At 40.0% G+C, this 15,337-nt stretch overlaps 1 protein-coding gene across 6 annotated transcripts in view; it reads left to right on the top strand.

Moving 5' to 3' along the window:
- The window catches only part of vps13c (vacuolar protein sorting 13 homolog C), a 57,698-nt gene that overhangs the window by 29,862 nt on the left and 12,499 nt on the right, over nucleotides 1-15,337 (top strand). For all 6 annotated transcript variants that reach the window (XM_065267761.2, XM_065267759.2, XM_065267760.2 and 3 more), the window contains 22 exons: nucleotides 729-896; nucleotides 988-1,292; nucleotides 3,216-3,363; nucleotides 3,558-3,708; nucleotides 3,827-3,954; nucleotides 4,075-4,235; nucleotides 4,341-4,594; nucleotides 4,678-4,901; nucleotides 5,017-5,109; nucleotides 5,920-6,285; nucleotides 6,358-6,447; nucleotides 7,239-7,394; nucleotides 7,615-7,873; nucleotides 11,084-11,244; nucleotides 11,369-11,490; nucleotides 11,708-12,005; nucleotides 13,450-13,839; nucleotides 14,006-14,110; nucleotides 14,191-14,352; nucleotides 14,444-14,569; nucleotides 14,662-14,795; nucleotides 15,196-15,322. In XM_065267761.2, coding sequence (XP_065123833.1) covers nucleotides 729-896; nucleotides 988-1,292; nucleotides 3,216-3,363; nucleotides 3,558-3,708; nucleotides 3,827-3,954; nucleotides 4,075-4,235; nucleotides 4,341-4,594; nucleotides 4,678-4,901; nucleotides 5,017-5,109; nucleotides 5,920-6,285; nucleotides 6,358-6,447; nucleotides 7,239-7,394; nucleotides 7,615-7,873; nucleotides 11,084-11,244; nucleotides 11,369-11,490; nucleotides 11,708-12,005; nucleotides 13,450-13,839; nucleotides 14,006-14,110; nucleotides 14,191-14,352; nucleotides 14,444-14,569; nucleotides 14,662-14,795; nucleotides 15,196-15,322 — 4,128 coding nt within the window. The remainder of the gene's footprint in view (nucleotides 1-728; nucleotides 897-987; nucleotides 1,293-3,215; nucleotides 3,364-3,557; nucleotides 3,709-3,826; nucleotides 3,955-4,074; nucleotides 4,236-4,340; nucleotides 4,595-4,677; nucleotides 4,902-5,016; nucleotides 5,110-5,919; nucleotides 6,286-6,357; nucleotides 6,448-7,238; nucleotides 7,395-7,614; nucleotides 7,874-11,083; nucleotides 11,245-11,368; nucleotides 11,491-11,707; nucleotides 12,006-13,449; nucleotides 13,840-14,005; nucleotides 14,111-14,190; nucleotides 14,353-14,443; nucleotides 14,570-14,661; nucleotides 14,796-15,195; nucleotides 15,323-15,337) is intronic.

Raw genomic sequence — 15,337 nt, 5'->3', positions numbered from 1 at the left:
GAACCTGCTTACGTCACGAGTCATTTTTTGGACCCAACATCCAATAGGAAAATTCAACTGCAGTAGCCACCGTTCAACCTGAAGAGGGCAGCAATCAGACGTTTTTACACTATATATTGTAGTATTGAAACACTTTATATCCAAATGTCAAAAAAATTACTAAAATCAATGAACAGCACTAATAAAGCATCATTCTTACAGATCATTAACTAAAAAAAGTTGGTTTAGGGTTTAGTTACTCTTTAAGCCTCGTTTGGGATCTTTTAGAGTCCTTTGAAACTGTAAAGTGTTGAGTTAAGTGTTAAGTGTTGGGGTCCATTAAAGTCCATTAAAATGAGAAAAATCTTGAAATGTTTTCCTCAAAAAACATAATTTCTTCTTGACTGAACAAAGAAAGACATTAACATTTTGAATGACATGGTGGTGAGTAAAATATCTGGATTTTTTTTAAGAAAATGGACTAATCCTTTAAACAATGCTCCACATGATATATACTGTAAATACAAACTGTAGCATTTGGCATATGTACGTTTATTGGAATGCCAGAGTAAGGAGATTTTGTTTGCGTTCTACTTCATCTTTGCTCACTGAGGCAAAAAATGTGAAATTATGATTTTCCGTTAAGCCGCTTAACATGCTGCTATATTTATTGAAAATGCAAATTAAATTAAAAGCACTGTGTAATCTTTTTAGATGTTTTTTTTCACATTTATTCATGTGTTTTCTAGGCGATCTCTATCGTAGGCGATGAGGTGTTTAGCTTTAGCATGAGTCTCACACCTAAAGCCACTGAGGGGGCTGGATATGCAGATACTTCAAAGGTCGACGGCAAAGTTAAACTCAACGTGGGCTGTATTCAAGTGGTCTACCTGCACAAATTTGTCATGTCATTGCTTGTGAGTTCCGGCTGCACACATGGTATCTCTCTCTCAAAGACACTAGTGCATGTGTTGATTTTGACCGCTAACTTATTTCCCCTTGACACAGAATTTCAGTAACAACTTCCAGACAGCTAAAGAGGCTCTGAGTGCTGCCACGGCTCAAGCCGCTGAGAAAGCAGCTTCCAGTGTGAGAGATTTTGCTCAGAAGAGTTTCAGACTCGCCATGGACATCAAACTGAAGGCCCCTCTTATCATCATCCCCCAGTCCTCTACATCCCATAATGCTGTGGAGGCGGACTTGGGGCTCATTACTATAGGAAACGGCTTCTCTCTGCTCCCAGTGGAAGGTCGTCCACTGCCTGCTGTCATTGATAATATGGATATAGAGCTCACTCAGCTGAAACTGTCCAGGTACGGCCGCATGTAAAAGAAAAGAAGATTCTTTTCAAGAGTCTGAGCATAAAAATCTTCATTTAAACCCTTGATTTGAAAATTAAATTAGAGTTGCATTAAAGCATGCAGTTTTTAATACTGACATTTATTACCATGAAAGCAGTATTACGCAAAAGCTAAAAAAAATCTTTTAGTTACCAGTGCCATTATAGAAATTTGCACTGAGTGTTGATCAAGGTTTATATCTCATGCAAACGTGTTGAAAGATCAGATTTTCTTGAAAGCAACATGTGTCTGTTTTATTTTACTGTCAGAGTGAAAATTTTGGCTCGAGAGTACAGACATGCATCTGTGTTGTATCGGTGAGCTGTAAATGATGTGCTATGATGACTTGCAATCTGTACTCTCAACTTACAATTTAAGTCATCTCTTAGGTAATACACATACACTCACCTAAAGGATTATTAGGAACACCATACTAATACTGTGTTGCCCCCTTTCGCCTTCAGAACTGCCTTAATTATATGTGCCATTGATTCAACAAGGTGCTGAAAGCATTCTTTAGAAATGTTGGCCCATATTGATAGGATTGCATCTTGCAGTTGATGGAGATTTGTGGGATGCACATCCAGTGCACGAATATGCTCTATTGGGTTGAGATCTGCTGACTGTGGGGGCCATTTTAGCACAGTGAACTCATTGTCATGTTCAAGAAACCAATTTGAAATGATTCGAGCTTTGTGACATGGTGCATTATCCGCTGGAAATAGCCATCAGAGGATGGGTACATGGTGGTGATTTAGGGATGGACATGGTCAGAAACAATGCTTAGGTAGGCTGTGGCATTTAAACAATGCAAAATTGGCACTAAGGGGCCTAAAGTGTGCAAAAAAATATCCCCCACACCATTATACCACCACCACCAGCCTGCACAGTGGTAACAAGGCATGATGGATCCATGTTCTCATTCTGTTTATGCCAAATTCTGACTCTACCATCTGAATGTCTCAATAGAGACTCATCAGACCAGGCACATTTTTCCAGTCTTCAACTGTCCAATTTTGATGAGCTTGTGCAAATTGTAGCCTATTTTTCCTATTTGTAGTGGAGATGAGTGGTACTCGGTGGGGTCTTATGCTGTTGTAGCTCATCCGCCTCAAGGTGTGCATGTTCTGGCTTCACAAATGCTTTGCTGCATACCTCGGTTGTAACGAGTGGTTATTTCAGTCAAAGTTTCTCTTCTATCAGCTTAAATCAGTCGGCCCATTCTCCTCTGACCTCTAGCATCAAAAGGCATTTTTACCCACAGGACTGCCACATACCGGATGTTTTTCCCTTTTCACACCATTCTTTGTAAACCCTAGAAATGGTTGAGTGTGAAAATCCCAGTAACTAAGCAGATTGTGAAATACTCAGACCGGCCCGTCTGGCACCAACAACCATGCCACGCTCAAAATTGCTCACCTTTCTTTCCCATTCTGACATTCAGTTTGGAGTTCAGGAGATTGTCTTGACCAGGACCGCACCCCTAAATGCATTGAAGCAACTGTCATGTGATTGGTTGATCAGATAATTGCATTAATGAGAAATTGAACAGGGTTTCCTAATAATCCTTTAGGTGAGTGTCATCCAGATACCTTTTGTCTACAGTTTTTCGAATACTATGAATTTGGACATACTATTCACCTCGCCTACTGCTTTTCACCCACTATATAGTGGGAGTTTTGGCAGTTTCGGACGCATCGTGAGATTTCTAGATTCTACAGTGTCACCTGAAAAAACACTTTTATTAGATCATTAAAAAGACTAAAACATATAAATAAAAAACTAAAACACATGACAAAATAATTAACTTCTTAAGTGCACGTAAAGTTAATTTCATGAATGCCAGATTCTAGTCTGTGATAACCTAGCATACTTCATCTGTTTCCTCTTACACAGAATTTCCATGAAGCAGGACTCAAACCAACCTAGCTCCAAACTTTTGGAGCCAGTTAACCTGGTTCTCTCTGTCAAACGTAATCTGGCAGCATCGTGGTACCAGAAGATGGCTGCCATAGAGGTGGATGGAGATCTGAAACCAATGAAGGTCTGTACACATGGTGTTTGCAAGTATTCTTTGCCTTTATCTAATCTCACTTTCTGTCATTCTGTAGTGATTAATTTAGTTTTGGCTGATGATCCATATTCTCAGGGTCTGGTTATAATCAGACTTGGAGTGATTGTGAGAAAGTCCCGTTTTCTCTCTCAGCATGGAAACTGAACACTTTGTCTGTGTTCCAGATGGCCTTAAGTCAAGATGACCTGACTGTGCTCTTGCGGATTTTGATGGAGAACATTGGAGAGGCGAATGCTGTTCAACCCGATGCACAGATCGGCTCAGATGCGGCCCTCAAACAAGAGACTGTGCAGGTCAAAGCACGTACACAGACTGGTGAGATAATACAAATATACCACACACACACACAGATGTCCTGTTTAATCCTGCTGTTGAACGGCCTATTCTTAACCTGTGATGAACTCAGTGTGTTGTCTTGATTTGTTTTGCAAAGGTTCAGAGATTGTGGTAGAGAAGCTGCTTGAAATTAAACCAAAGGAGGCAGAGCTGTTGGAGAGTGTCAAGTTCAACTTTAATGTAGATTCACTTAAGCTCATGCTTTATAGTAATGACCCTGCACAGGTAAGTTTACCCAGAAATTTAAATGTATGCATAAGCGACTTCAAGCTATACATTTTTATTGCTGAATGCTTTTGATCAAAAAGATCAATGTTTTATAATAAATATTTCTTTCTTCTTTAGCCTTCTGCACATGAGGAGCAATTGTGTTTAGGGGAATTCATGCTGCGTAAATTGAATACTTCCGGCACAATGTTTAGTAATGGCAATCTGGAGGTCTCCACCACCCTCACCACCTGTACGCTGGACGACATGAGGAGTGGTACTAAAAGAGTCACATCCAGGTTATCCACACACTAACATACATCACACAGAAGCATTGATTAACATACCATGACCTCTATCCGTTTAGCTGCAAGACAAAACTTTGTATATGCCATGTCCTTCAGGATGCTGGGAAGGCGTGATGAAAAGACCTCAGAGCCGATGATTGATGTGAAATACGTTCAGAGTGCAGATGAACGCTCAGTGGTTGCTGTACTACAGAAGCTTTATCTGTGTGCTAGCGTGGAGTTTCTTTTGGCTGTTGGTGACTTTTTCGTACAAGCCATGCCCACTAGCCCACCTGCACAGCGAGACAAAACCAATCAGCTTCCTCTGAAACACGTCTTAGAACCCACAATTCAGAGTGAACCTGGAGCAGGTGTGAACAGTAAACACAATTAAATCCTAAACAATGATTACTGCAGTTTTAAAGGTCTATATTGTACTTTTTGTTTTCTGCAGTTCCTGCTCAGAAAACCACAGTGCGGGCGGTTGTAGTGGACCCAGAGGTGGTGTTTGTGGCTAATCTGATGAAGGCAGATGCTCCTGCATTGGTTGCTTCATTCCAGTGTGACTTCAGCCTCCTGTCTGAAGACATCGGTCAGACTATGAAGGCCAGCATTAGGAGCCTCAAAGTTCTTGCCTGCCCCTTTATTAGGGCAGATGGTGACAAGGCCGTGACCACAGTATGTTTACTGCTTAAAATACTATGGGAATACAGGGAGAGGGTCTTTTAAAAGAGTTTCAAGAGGTTTTGTAAATGCATTGCATAATAAATACCATGCATTTGTTTTATTGTAGGTACTGAGACCATGTTCTGTTGAACTTGAGACTAAAATGCCAACCAATGCCCCATTAACTGGTTCAGTAACTGTACAGGAGGTCGTAGTAAAAGTAAGTGCTGTTTATAATGCAAGTATGATACTGTATGCTTATTAAAATAAAATCTCAAATTTCACTACTTTAAATAGTATCAACAACTATTTTGTGCTAAATTTTGTCTCTGAAAACCCAGCTATTGAGTCATTTTTTGTTATTTACTGTTTTCCACATTAAATGATCCACAATATATAATGTGGAAATAATGAATAACCTTGTACAGTATGCCTAACCTTGTAACCTTGGTATACCTAAATTTTCCAGCTCCCCTAGAGTTAAACATTTGATTTTTACAGTTTTGGAATCCATTCAGCTGATCTCCGGGTCTGGCGGTAACACTTTTAGCATAGCTTAGCACAATCCATTGAATCTGATTAGACCATTAGCATTGAACAAAAAAATAACCAAAGAGTTTCAATATTTTTTTCCTATTTAAAACTTGACTCTTCCTAGCCATATCTGCCTAGAAAAATCGCAACTTTTAATCTTCCGTCGGTCTTAGTACACAATGTATGATGCTAATGGTCTTATCAGATTCAATGGATTGTGCTAAGCTATGCTACAAGTGGTGCCGCCAGACCCGGAGATCAGCTGAATGGATTCCAAAACGGTAAAAATCAAATGTTTAACTCTAGGGGAGGTGGAAAGTGAGCATATTTTCAAAAAAAAGTGGAGTGTCCCTTTTAATATTGAGTAAGGCCATGTCAAAGATTGAAATTAATGTGAAATCAGTGGGTCATGAATACAGGGCTGTACAAAACATATTTACGTAACCATTTGGTGATTTGTGTTAAACTAAAACATATTTTTATTTTGATCTCTCAGATCTCTCCTATCATTCTTAACACTGTCATTACCATCATGGCGGCCATGACACCCAAACCAAAGGAAGAAGCATCGCAGCAGACGACCGAAGACCTGAACAGTCTTTGGTCCGTGTTGAACGTTGCTAACGCTAACTACTGGTTCCTGGGTGTGGACAGTGCCTCTGAGGTCACTGAGAGCTTCAAGGAAGTGGTCAGCAGCAAGAATGGGGAGAGTTTTGGAGTTAACGTAAAGGTGGTGCAGGTTACACTAGAGTCCGGTTTAGGACATAGGACCGTTCCTCTGCTGCTTGCAGAATCTTCCTTCATTGGTAGCGCTCACAACTGGTCATCATTGCTCAGTGTCTCTGCAGATATGACGCTGGAGGTGCGTGCGTGCTCATACATACTCATTATTATTGTTTAATACCGATTGTATTAAATGTCGGTTTTGTTTTAGGTGAATTATTTTAATGAGACTCATGCAGTCTGGGAGCCACTGCTTGAGAGAGTTGACAATGGAAAACGAAGGTGGAACCTTAAATTAGAGGTAGAAAATCTAACTTTCTTTCTAAGGCTGCGTCTGAAATGCTGCATGCGTGGGTGTGGGAAATGTGATTGGTCAAGCCTGGTCGAATAAAAAAAATCAAATGGTGGCCAAGAAAGTGACTGGAGCACGAATTTAGTGTAAATAAGGTTAAATTTGGACTTTTTACATCTTTTGATTGCATTTCTAACAAGAAATTAGTATTATAGTTTTAAAATATGGGATTAATTATGACAAAGGCTCTCTCTGTTTATACTGTATTTCTAACAGAATTCCATTACGCTGCCTTTGAATGTTTTCCGAATGTATGATCTGACTGCCTTCATGCTGCCAAAGTCATAGCCTCATGAGGCAGCAACGCAACAAGTCAGCTGCCTTAAGCCGCATTTAGACAGCCAGCGATGTTATGGCTATGTGTCGCTCGTCTCTTTTAATGAGGTGTTTTTAAATCTGCTTGTCATAAACAAATGAGTAACATCCACGCCAGTAACTGATGAGAGAAGGATGACGTGAACTCCACTGCTTCATTCTCATTGGTAGTCGCTCCCGAAATTCGCTCAACTTTCTCGCATCGCTGGACACGCCCATATGGTCGCCAACGGTCACTTTCGCTCGTGCCGCCGGAAGTCGCCCAGTTTCCGTTTAAATGAATGAGATTGCGTCGTTCTGCTACTGCTGGTCAGTGGCTGTCTGAATGGGGCATTAGCTTTCGGACGCAATCTCAGTGTTTTTCTCTCTAAAATATAAAGCAGATTGTTGAGTTGATGTGTGTGTGTGTGTGTGTGTGTGTTTAGATGAAGAATAACCCTGTTCAAGATAAAAGTCCAGTTCCTGGGGATGATTTTATTATGCTGCCAGAACCTCGCACAGCCATCACCATATGTTCCAAAGACACCATGAACATCACCGTGTCCAAATGCTGCCTCGGTGTCTTCAACAACCTGGCTAAGGTAAAAAGAAGAACAGCATTCACAAAGATAACATTTTCTCAGTATGCAGTATGCAATATAAAGTAGCAGTAATTAAAGAAGTATACATTTTCTTGTTCATACAGTTTCAGTAATTCAGTATTTGATAAAATTTTTCGATAAATGTCATAATGAATGTGAAAAACGATGACATTCTTTTAAAATATTTTCTGCATTTCTCTTTTGTGACCCGACTTATCAGGCGTTCTCCGAGAGCACAGCCTCCACATTCGACCACTCTCTGAAAGAGAAATCTCCCTTCACTATTCGTAATGCATTAGGCATTCCTCTCATCATTCAGCACAGCTCTAATCTGCGCCTGGCTGGCTCATCCTCATCGGTTAAACTACACGAATTACCTGTGGATAAGAGTGTGGATTTTGAACATTCCACCTTTGAGCATTCATCTCGACTTTCTGCCCTGCAGAGGCAGGAAAGCTGCCTGTTCAATCTCAGCATAGGTCAGTAACAAGGCCAATTTACACCTAATAAACTGTAGACTCAAAACCTAATGAGATGCCTACCTAGACAGAGTGGATAACATCCTCTTAGAATGTTTAAACATATCAGCTCATTACGTTTTATAATACAACCTAAATATTTTCTTTATATTGAAGTTGCCTATATAAACGCAAATGAAGTCAGATCTGGATTAGCTTGTTTTTTTTACCTTTTATATACGTATTATTCACCATATTAAAGGGACACTCCACTTTTTTTCAAAATATGGTCATTTTTCAGCTCCCTTAGATTTAAACAATTGAGTTTTACCATTTTGGAATCCATTCAGCTGATCTCCGGGTCTGGCAGTACCACTTTTAGCATAGCTTAGCATAATTTATTGAATCTGAGTAGACCATTAGAATCACGCTAAAAATGACCAAAGTGTTTGGATATTTTTTCTATTTAAAACTTGACTTGACTTCTGTAGTTACATTGTGTACTAAGAACAATTCAAATTTTAAATTTGAGATTTTCTAGGCCGATATGGCTAGGAACTATACTCTACTTATATACTTACTGTAATAATCAAGGAACTGTGCAGCACCAAAACATAGTCCCCCAGCTATTGAAAGTTACCAAGGGGACTATTTTCGGGCGCTGCGTAATATAATTTTACTTTTCCGTCGGTCTTAGTACACAAGAGTCAAGGAAAAATATCAAAAGTCTTTGGTTATTTATTTTTTTTTTTTGATCAAAGTTTTTATTGTTAGAGAGTTTCACCGTACAAAAGGATTGCCAAAATACAGATAATACTCTGAACAATTTTCCCATTTTCCTTTCCCAAATTGCCCTCCCATATTCCCAGGCGACCAAACCCACCCCATCTCTCAGTGGTTAAATAAAACAATATACAGTATATATAATATATATATTTATATGTAAAATAATTTCTAGGTAGTGCAAGATAAAAGGCATATACAACTGCATGTATAAAGAAAGAAATTGAGCAGTCCTAGACCATCAGGACAAGGTTAAAGTTTTACAGCTGCTCTTTAATTTTTAAAATAACTTCTAACCAGGCTGAAATTGTCTTTTGAGAAGCACCATGTAGTCTTGCCACTGAAAGTTCCATATTGGCAATATCCAAGAAGGATTGCATCCAATGGGTCCAATTTAAAGAATGTGGGGGTTTCCAATGTAAAGCGAGCATTTTCTTGGCAGCCGTAAGTCCACAGAAGAGCATTTTTTTCTGGGTTAGCGAGAAGTTGTAAGAAGAGTCATCATTCAGCAGCAAAAGTCTGGGGCAGCATGGTATTACTACCTTCAGAATGTCCTTCAGGGTAATGGTTACTTGTTTCCAAAAAGTGTTAACTTTATTGCAGTCCCAAAACATGTGCATAAATGTGCCAAGTTCTCCAGTGGAGCAAAAGTTGCATATTGGAGAGGTGGAGGTTTTCATTAAGAAACACTTTCTAGGGGTATAATACATTCTGTGAATCATTTTGAAATGAATCAGTTGGTGATTAGGGTTTCTGGAGACATATTTAAGATTAGACCATATTGTGTCCCAGCATATGTCGTTACTCCCTCCAGAGTCCAACTCCTTAGTATCTCTATTCCAAATGTTTTTGATTGGCAGATTTTTGTAAGTGGATTCTAAAAATAACAGGTATAGGGAAGAGACCATACCCCTTGTACCCTCAAGTGAGGTCAACAACCTGTGTAAAGTAAGGCAAGGAATATTAGAGCCCCATGGGACCCCATATGCACGCATGGCAGATCTCAAACGTAAATAGAAAAAAAATGAGTTGCCTGGTAGGTTATATTCTGCACGGAGGTCATTAAACGATCGCAAACCATTGTCCCCCCAAACATCAGCCAAAACATTAATCCCTCTGGTACTCCATTGAGGAAAAACAAAAGGTTTACTGTCAGAGAGAAGTCTATGATTATGAAATAACGGGGAATTGGAATGCCATTTGAGATCGTTCTTAGAAATTTTTGAGGCGGTCCGCCATATGTAGATAAGATATGCTATTATTGGTCCAAGGCGCCGTTTAACAGACTTCATTGGAATATTACAGTATATCAAATCCTGTAATCTATAGGGCAGTGCCAAATTTAGCTCAATCGGTAGCCAAGATACTGTTGAGTCAGAATTTAGCCATACTGTTAGAGGTCGTAAAATAAATGCCCAATGATAGAGCCTAAAATCTGGTAGTCCCAGACCTCCTGCTTCTTTGCAACGCTGTAGAGTTTGATACTTTATTCTAGGGGACTTGCCGTTCCATATGAACTTGGATACAACTCTCTGTAGTTAAGACCAATAATCTAATGGTGGAGGTAAAGGTATCATGGAGGAGTAAAAATTTATGCGAGGTAAAATATCCATTTTAATAACAGCAACCCGGGCTTGTAACGATATAGGTAAATTTGACCAACGAGTTAAGTCCATTTCTACTCTGGAAATTTTTCAGTGCCGTCAAGTCTTTGGTTATTTTTGAGCGCGATGCTAAATGGTCTAATCAGATTAAAACGGTAAAAATGAAGTGTTTAACTCTAGAGGAGCTGGTAAATAAACCTATTTTCAAAGAAAGTGGAGTATCCCTTTAACAGAATTACCTTTATTGTTTTTTAAGTTTCTTGACGACGTCTTTTGTATTTAGCTTTAAAGAATGTTTTAAAGGGATATTTCAGCAAAAAATTTAAATTACTGCATGAAAACTTACTTACACAGGGCTCCAGACTGCCACCAAATGGTGGCATTTTGCCACCAAAATTTGAAAGTGTCCCACTGAATTTTCTGGTTGCTCCCCTAAAATTTTCAGTTGGGGGCCACTGTGCTCCTAATTAAAAAAGTTAGTCTGGAGCCCTGTTACATGAAAATGTACTCTCTGTCAAGCCATCCGAGAGACATTTGTCCATCATCTTTCAGACTTACACAATGTTTGTTATTTTAGTAAATGTCCCATCTCTTCCAAGCTTTATAATGGTAGAAAACGGGGTACATGACTTCTAAAGGGCAAAAAAGTTCATTCAGCCTTGTGATTGTGTAAGAAAAATAGTCATATCCAAAACTTCATTAACTATAATAACTAGCATTTGGTGACGGCCTCATGGGGTAATTTCATTTTGGCCGAACTATCCCTAAGTAAGGTGGCATCAGTCTATGTAATATCCTAACCTTAATCCTACCTAGCACCCCATTAATAATGTCTCCTGCACAGTTCCCACAGGTTACAGTGAGATGTCAAATATTCCCCTGGGTAAGCCCAGCCGCAGACTCTACAATGTTAGAAGCCCCATGAATGATGAAGCCGTGTCCATACTGCTTCAAATCGATGCCAGTGAGGGCAATAAGGTCATCACAGTTCGCTCCCCGCTGCAGGTGCGTCTGCTCAGCTTACCTGCAAAGACCATGGATCTGTCCACCTGCCTAGATAAACAAATCATCATGAAGTTGTTATTTTTATAAAAGCATGAACTTTATCAATGTTTCTTTATGTTTTCAGATAAAGAACCATTTCTTGGTGCCTTTTGCCATTCTGAAGTATTCTTCTGAGCTTGGAGTGCTGGTTAATGTGGGAGTTGCTGAGCCTGAGAAAGAGTGTCATGTTCCTTTAGAAGCTTACAGGTGTGTAGCAGTCCGAGACTTCCAACCTACTCCCACTAAAGACTCATAAACAAGTCTCTTTATACTGTGCCAATATTTTTATATTTTTTACCAAATCATGCTGCATCGGCCATATTCCTCTTGTATGTTTGACAACCATACAAAGTCCAAAACATTAATACCACATCTGCTTTTGTGGTTTATTAAATAACGTTCTGTTCTTTGTGTGTTCTTATAGGAGTCAGTTGTTTTTGCTGCCTCTCGGTCCTCTAGAAGATCAGTATCATTCGTCAACCACATACATCGCATGGAAGGAGCATGTTCACGTAAGCTCAGAAGTTCAAGCAGTGCTGCAATGTCCCGCCATGGATAGCAGCTTCCCGCCGGTGGTGGTGAACACGTTGGCTGTGCCTGATGAACTGAGTCACATTGCCAGCCATGGTGAGGAGGACTGGGACCCAGCTTATGTCATCCACCTGCACCCAACAGTTACCATCAAAAACCTGCTGCCTTACTCAATACGCTACCTGCTGGAGGTATGAAATATTACTGAATATGATATTTTATTGCTAAAACTAGCCTAGAGTTAAGAGTGGTGTCAAAACAAGATGTTTAACTCTTTCCCCGCTATTGACGAGTTAACTCGTCAATTAAGAGAAAATGCTTCCCTGCCAATGACGAGTATTTCTGGCAATCCGTAATACCGCTATCCATAATATCGCTATTATCCACCATTATCCACGCTCTTCCACAACTTATAAAACCCGGAAGTATCGCCTTAGGGCAAACAGCTGTATGTACGTGTATGTTTTGAGGATCGCTCTGAATCTGATCTCTATCAAAAGTCCTTGAGAAAAATTGAATTATAAGAGAACAAATGAAGGTAGGATGAAACGTTTTTTTTTTTTTTTTAAAGCAGATGGTCTGTTCTTTAATTTCTATATAGTTTGTTTATATATTTAAAGAAGAACATTTTCTGGAAAGCATTAAACTTTTGTGAAAATCATGAAAAATGCTTGCTGGCTGGCAACTTTTATAAAAAATGCTGGCGGGGAAAGAGTTAAAGTACCTATGAAATCAAATTCTTATTTTTATGTTTAATATAAACAATTTACAAGTCAAATAAACAAGTCATTATTCTTTTTTAAATTAATGTGCCTTGACAAACATCACTTCAAATCTGAAAATGTGCTTCCGCCGTCTTGTGGTGATCATTCTCTGATGATGTCAGCTAGACGGCTTGGGCAGGAGCATCCCTTAACTCCGCCTCTTCCAACTCTCACTGTGGGTTCACTCCAGCCGCATTTGAGGCATCAAATTCCCATCTACCGCGTCTAGTTTGCCGCTTGAACATTTTGAGTTTACTTGCTTCATTCGCGTGTGAAATTCTAGTCATTGAGACATTAACTCGGAAATTCGTGTCATGGGAGGGGCTTCTGCGACTCCGCTCGCATCCTGTAATCACGTCACTACTAGAGCAAGCTCCTGATTGGTTAACGTGGCGCGTTTTTCCATCAAAGTTCAAATTTTTCAACAAGGCAGAATTGTGTCTATCGCGCCACACTAAATGTCTCACTAGCGCCGCGAAACCTCTAGACACGTGTCAACGTGTCTTCACATTGACTTAAAATTGAAATCATTCACGCTTGACGTCTCTACCGCGGCTGGTGTGAACGCAGTATCAGTCTGCTGCCATTACCATTTCTGAATGAAACACCTACTTTTCTGTATCATTGGTTCTTGAGTGTAACGTGACTAATTGCCATAATTTCATGCAAGAGCCAGTGACATTGTTTACATTTACAGCACTGTTCTGGAATAATAAAACAAAAAAGAAACCAACAAGTCAATTATTACATTTTTCATAATTTGTTATGACAACATGTTGTGATACATTTGTGATTTGTAATTATAAACTTTGTATTAAAGACATTTTTAGACCCCACTATATGTTTTTTAATCATATTACTCCTTTCTCAGGGTTCTCCTGATTTCTGCGAGCTTCTGGAGGGCAGTACGGCAGATGTGCTAAACTCTCAGATCAGTGGCGAAATAATGGAGTTTGTGTTGAGCAAATACCAAGGGCGTAACTGGAGCGGCCGAATGAGGATTAGTAAGGACATCCCAGAGTTCTTTTCTGTCTGCCTGAGCTGTGACACCTCCGAGGAGCTGACCGTGGACGTTTGCGTCCATGTATCTCGCGTGAGTGGCAAAATGATCCTGTCCATCTACAGTCCGTACTGGATCATCAATAAGACGTCCCGCGTGCTGCAGTATCGCGCTGAAGACACGTGTGTCAAACACCCGTCTGACTTCAGAGACGTCATTCTGTTCTCCTTCAAAAAGAAGAACTTCTTCACCAAGAATAAGGTTGCATTGGTCTCTTATAATTTTGTTTATTGGAATACATCATATAATCACATAAAATCTACTTGTTTTGAGGCACCATGTAGTCACAGTACACACACTTGATGTAGTTGATGTTAAAACAGTTTCAACAGATTGGCATGTTTTAACACAAACCTTTTCATCTCAGCTGCAGCTCTGTGTGTCCACCAGCTCCTGGTCGGATGGCTTCTCGCTGGACACAGTTGGGAGTTACGGGTGTGTGCGCTGTCCAGACAGAGGCGGAGACTACCTGGTAAACCTTTTGAACATTTTTAATGCAATGAGTCTGGCTCTCTGTGTGCGTGCCGTCTGAATCCTCTTTTGATGTTCAAGGTGGGGGTCAGCATCCAGATGAGCAGCTTTAATCTGACACGGATCGTAACCATGAGTCCTTTCTACACCCTGGTCAACAAGTCCTCGTTTGAGCTGGAGGTTGGAGAGGTGCAGAATAACAATGACTTCAGCAACAAATGGCACTACATCTCCTCCACTGAGGTCAGAGCTGGACAAACCTCTTGTCAGAAGAGACTACAGTATATACACACTGTATGTGTGTGTGTTGACCATACGGTTGTGTGTGTTACAGTGTTTGCCTTTGTGGCCCGAGTCGAGCACAGGGAAGCTGTGTGTGCGAGTTGTAGGATCTGAATCGACCTCCAAATTGTTCTTCTTTAACAAGCAGGATAATGGGACTCTACTGTGCATGGATCAGGTGGGCGTGCGATGGGGAACTATTGCAAGGTTTCATGCAATAATCGTGGTGCTGTTTTACTACTAAATGCTAAACCGTGTGTTTGGTTACAGTATGGTGGTGTAATAGTGGATGTGAATATCTCAGATCACTCCACTGTCATCAGCTTTACTGATTACTATGATGGAGCTGCACCTGCTCTTCTTGTGAACCACACACCTGCTGCCACTATCAACTTCAAACAGAGGTCAGCAATACTGTACTCAGATTTAATTAATGAGTCCCATTGGTCAATTTTGAGGAGTTTTAGTCTGTTAAATGTTTTTTCTTTAGGTAGAAACTAACAACTTTGGTTGTTTTAGTCACTATAGAATACTCTCAATGCAAGATGTTTTTGGGTCTGTTTTGGACATGCAACATATGGACATGTTTTGCCATTCAGTAACATTTTTGTCTCGTACTAGAGTTGTTAGCATTAATCAACTTTATAAATATTCTATTTAATTCTATTTCATTACATTATTACTTTATTTATACTCCATTTCTTTGGGTATTTGTGTCTATCCCTTGTGGCAACCAAGAGGATCTATCTTGTTCCACATTATTGTACAGTATGCATGCATTTATGTGAATGTGTGTTTGTTCAGTGGCTGTGAAAAGTCTTGGGAACTTCAACCCGGTGAAGCTCAGCGGTTTGCATGGGATGATCCAGCAGGCGTGAGAAAGCTTTGTTGGAGCTGTCAGGACCACTCTGGAGAACTGGATCTTGTGAAGGTTAAAGAGAAATTC

This window comes from Paramisgurnus dabryanus, chromosome 2 (genome assembly GCF_030506205.2).
Source record: "Paramisgurnus dabryanus chromosome 2, PD_genome_1.1, whole genome shotgun sequence".
In the NCBI taxonomy this organism is placed as follows: Eukaryota; Metazoa; Chordata; class Actinopteri; order Cypriniformes; family Cobitidae; genus Paramisgurnus; species Paramisgurnus dabryanus.
The sequence above is the reverse complement of the archived record's forward strand: the minus strand, read 5'-3'. Positions and strand labels throughout refer to the sequence as shown.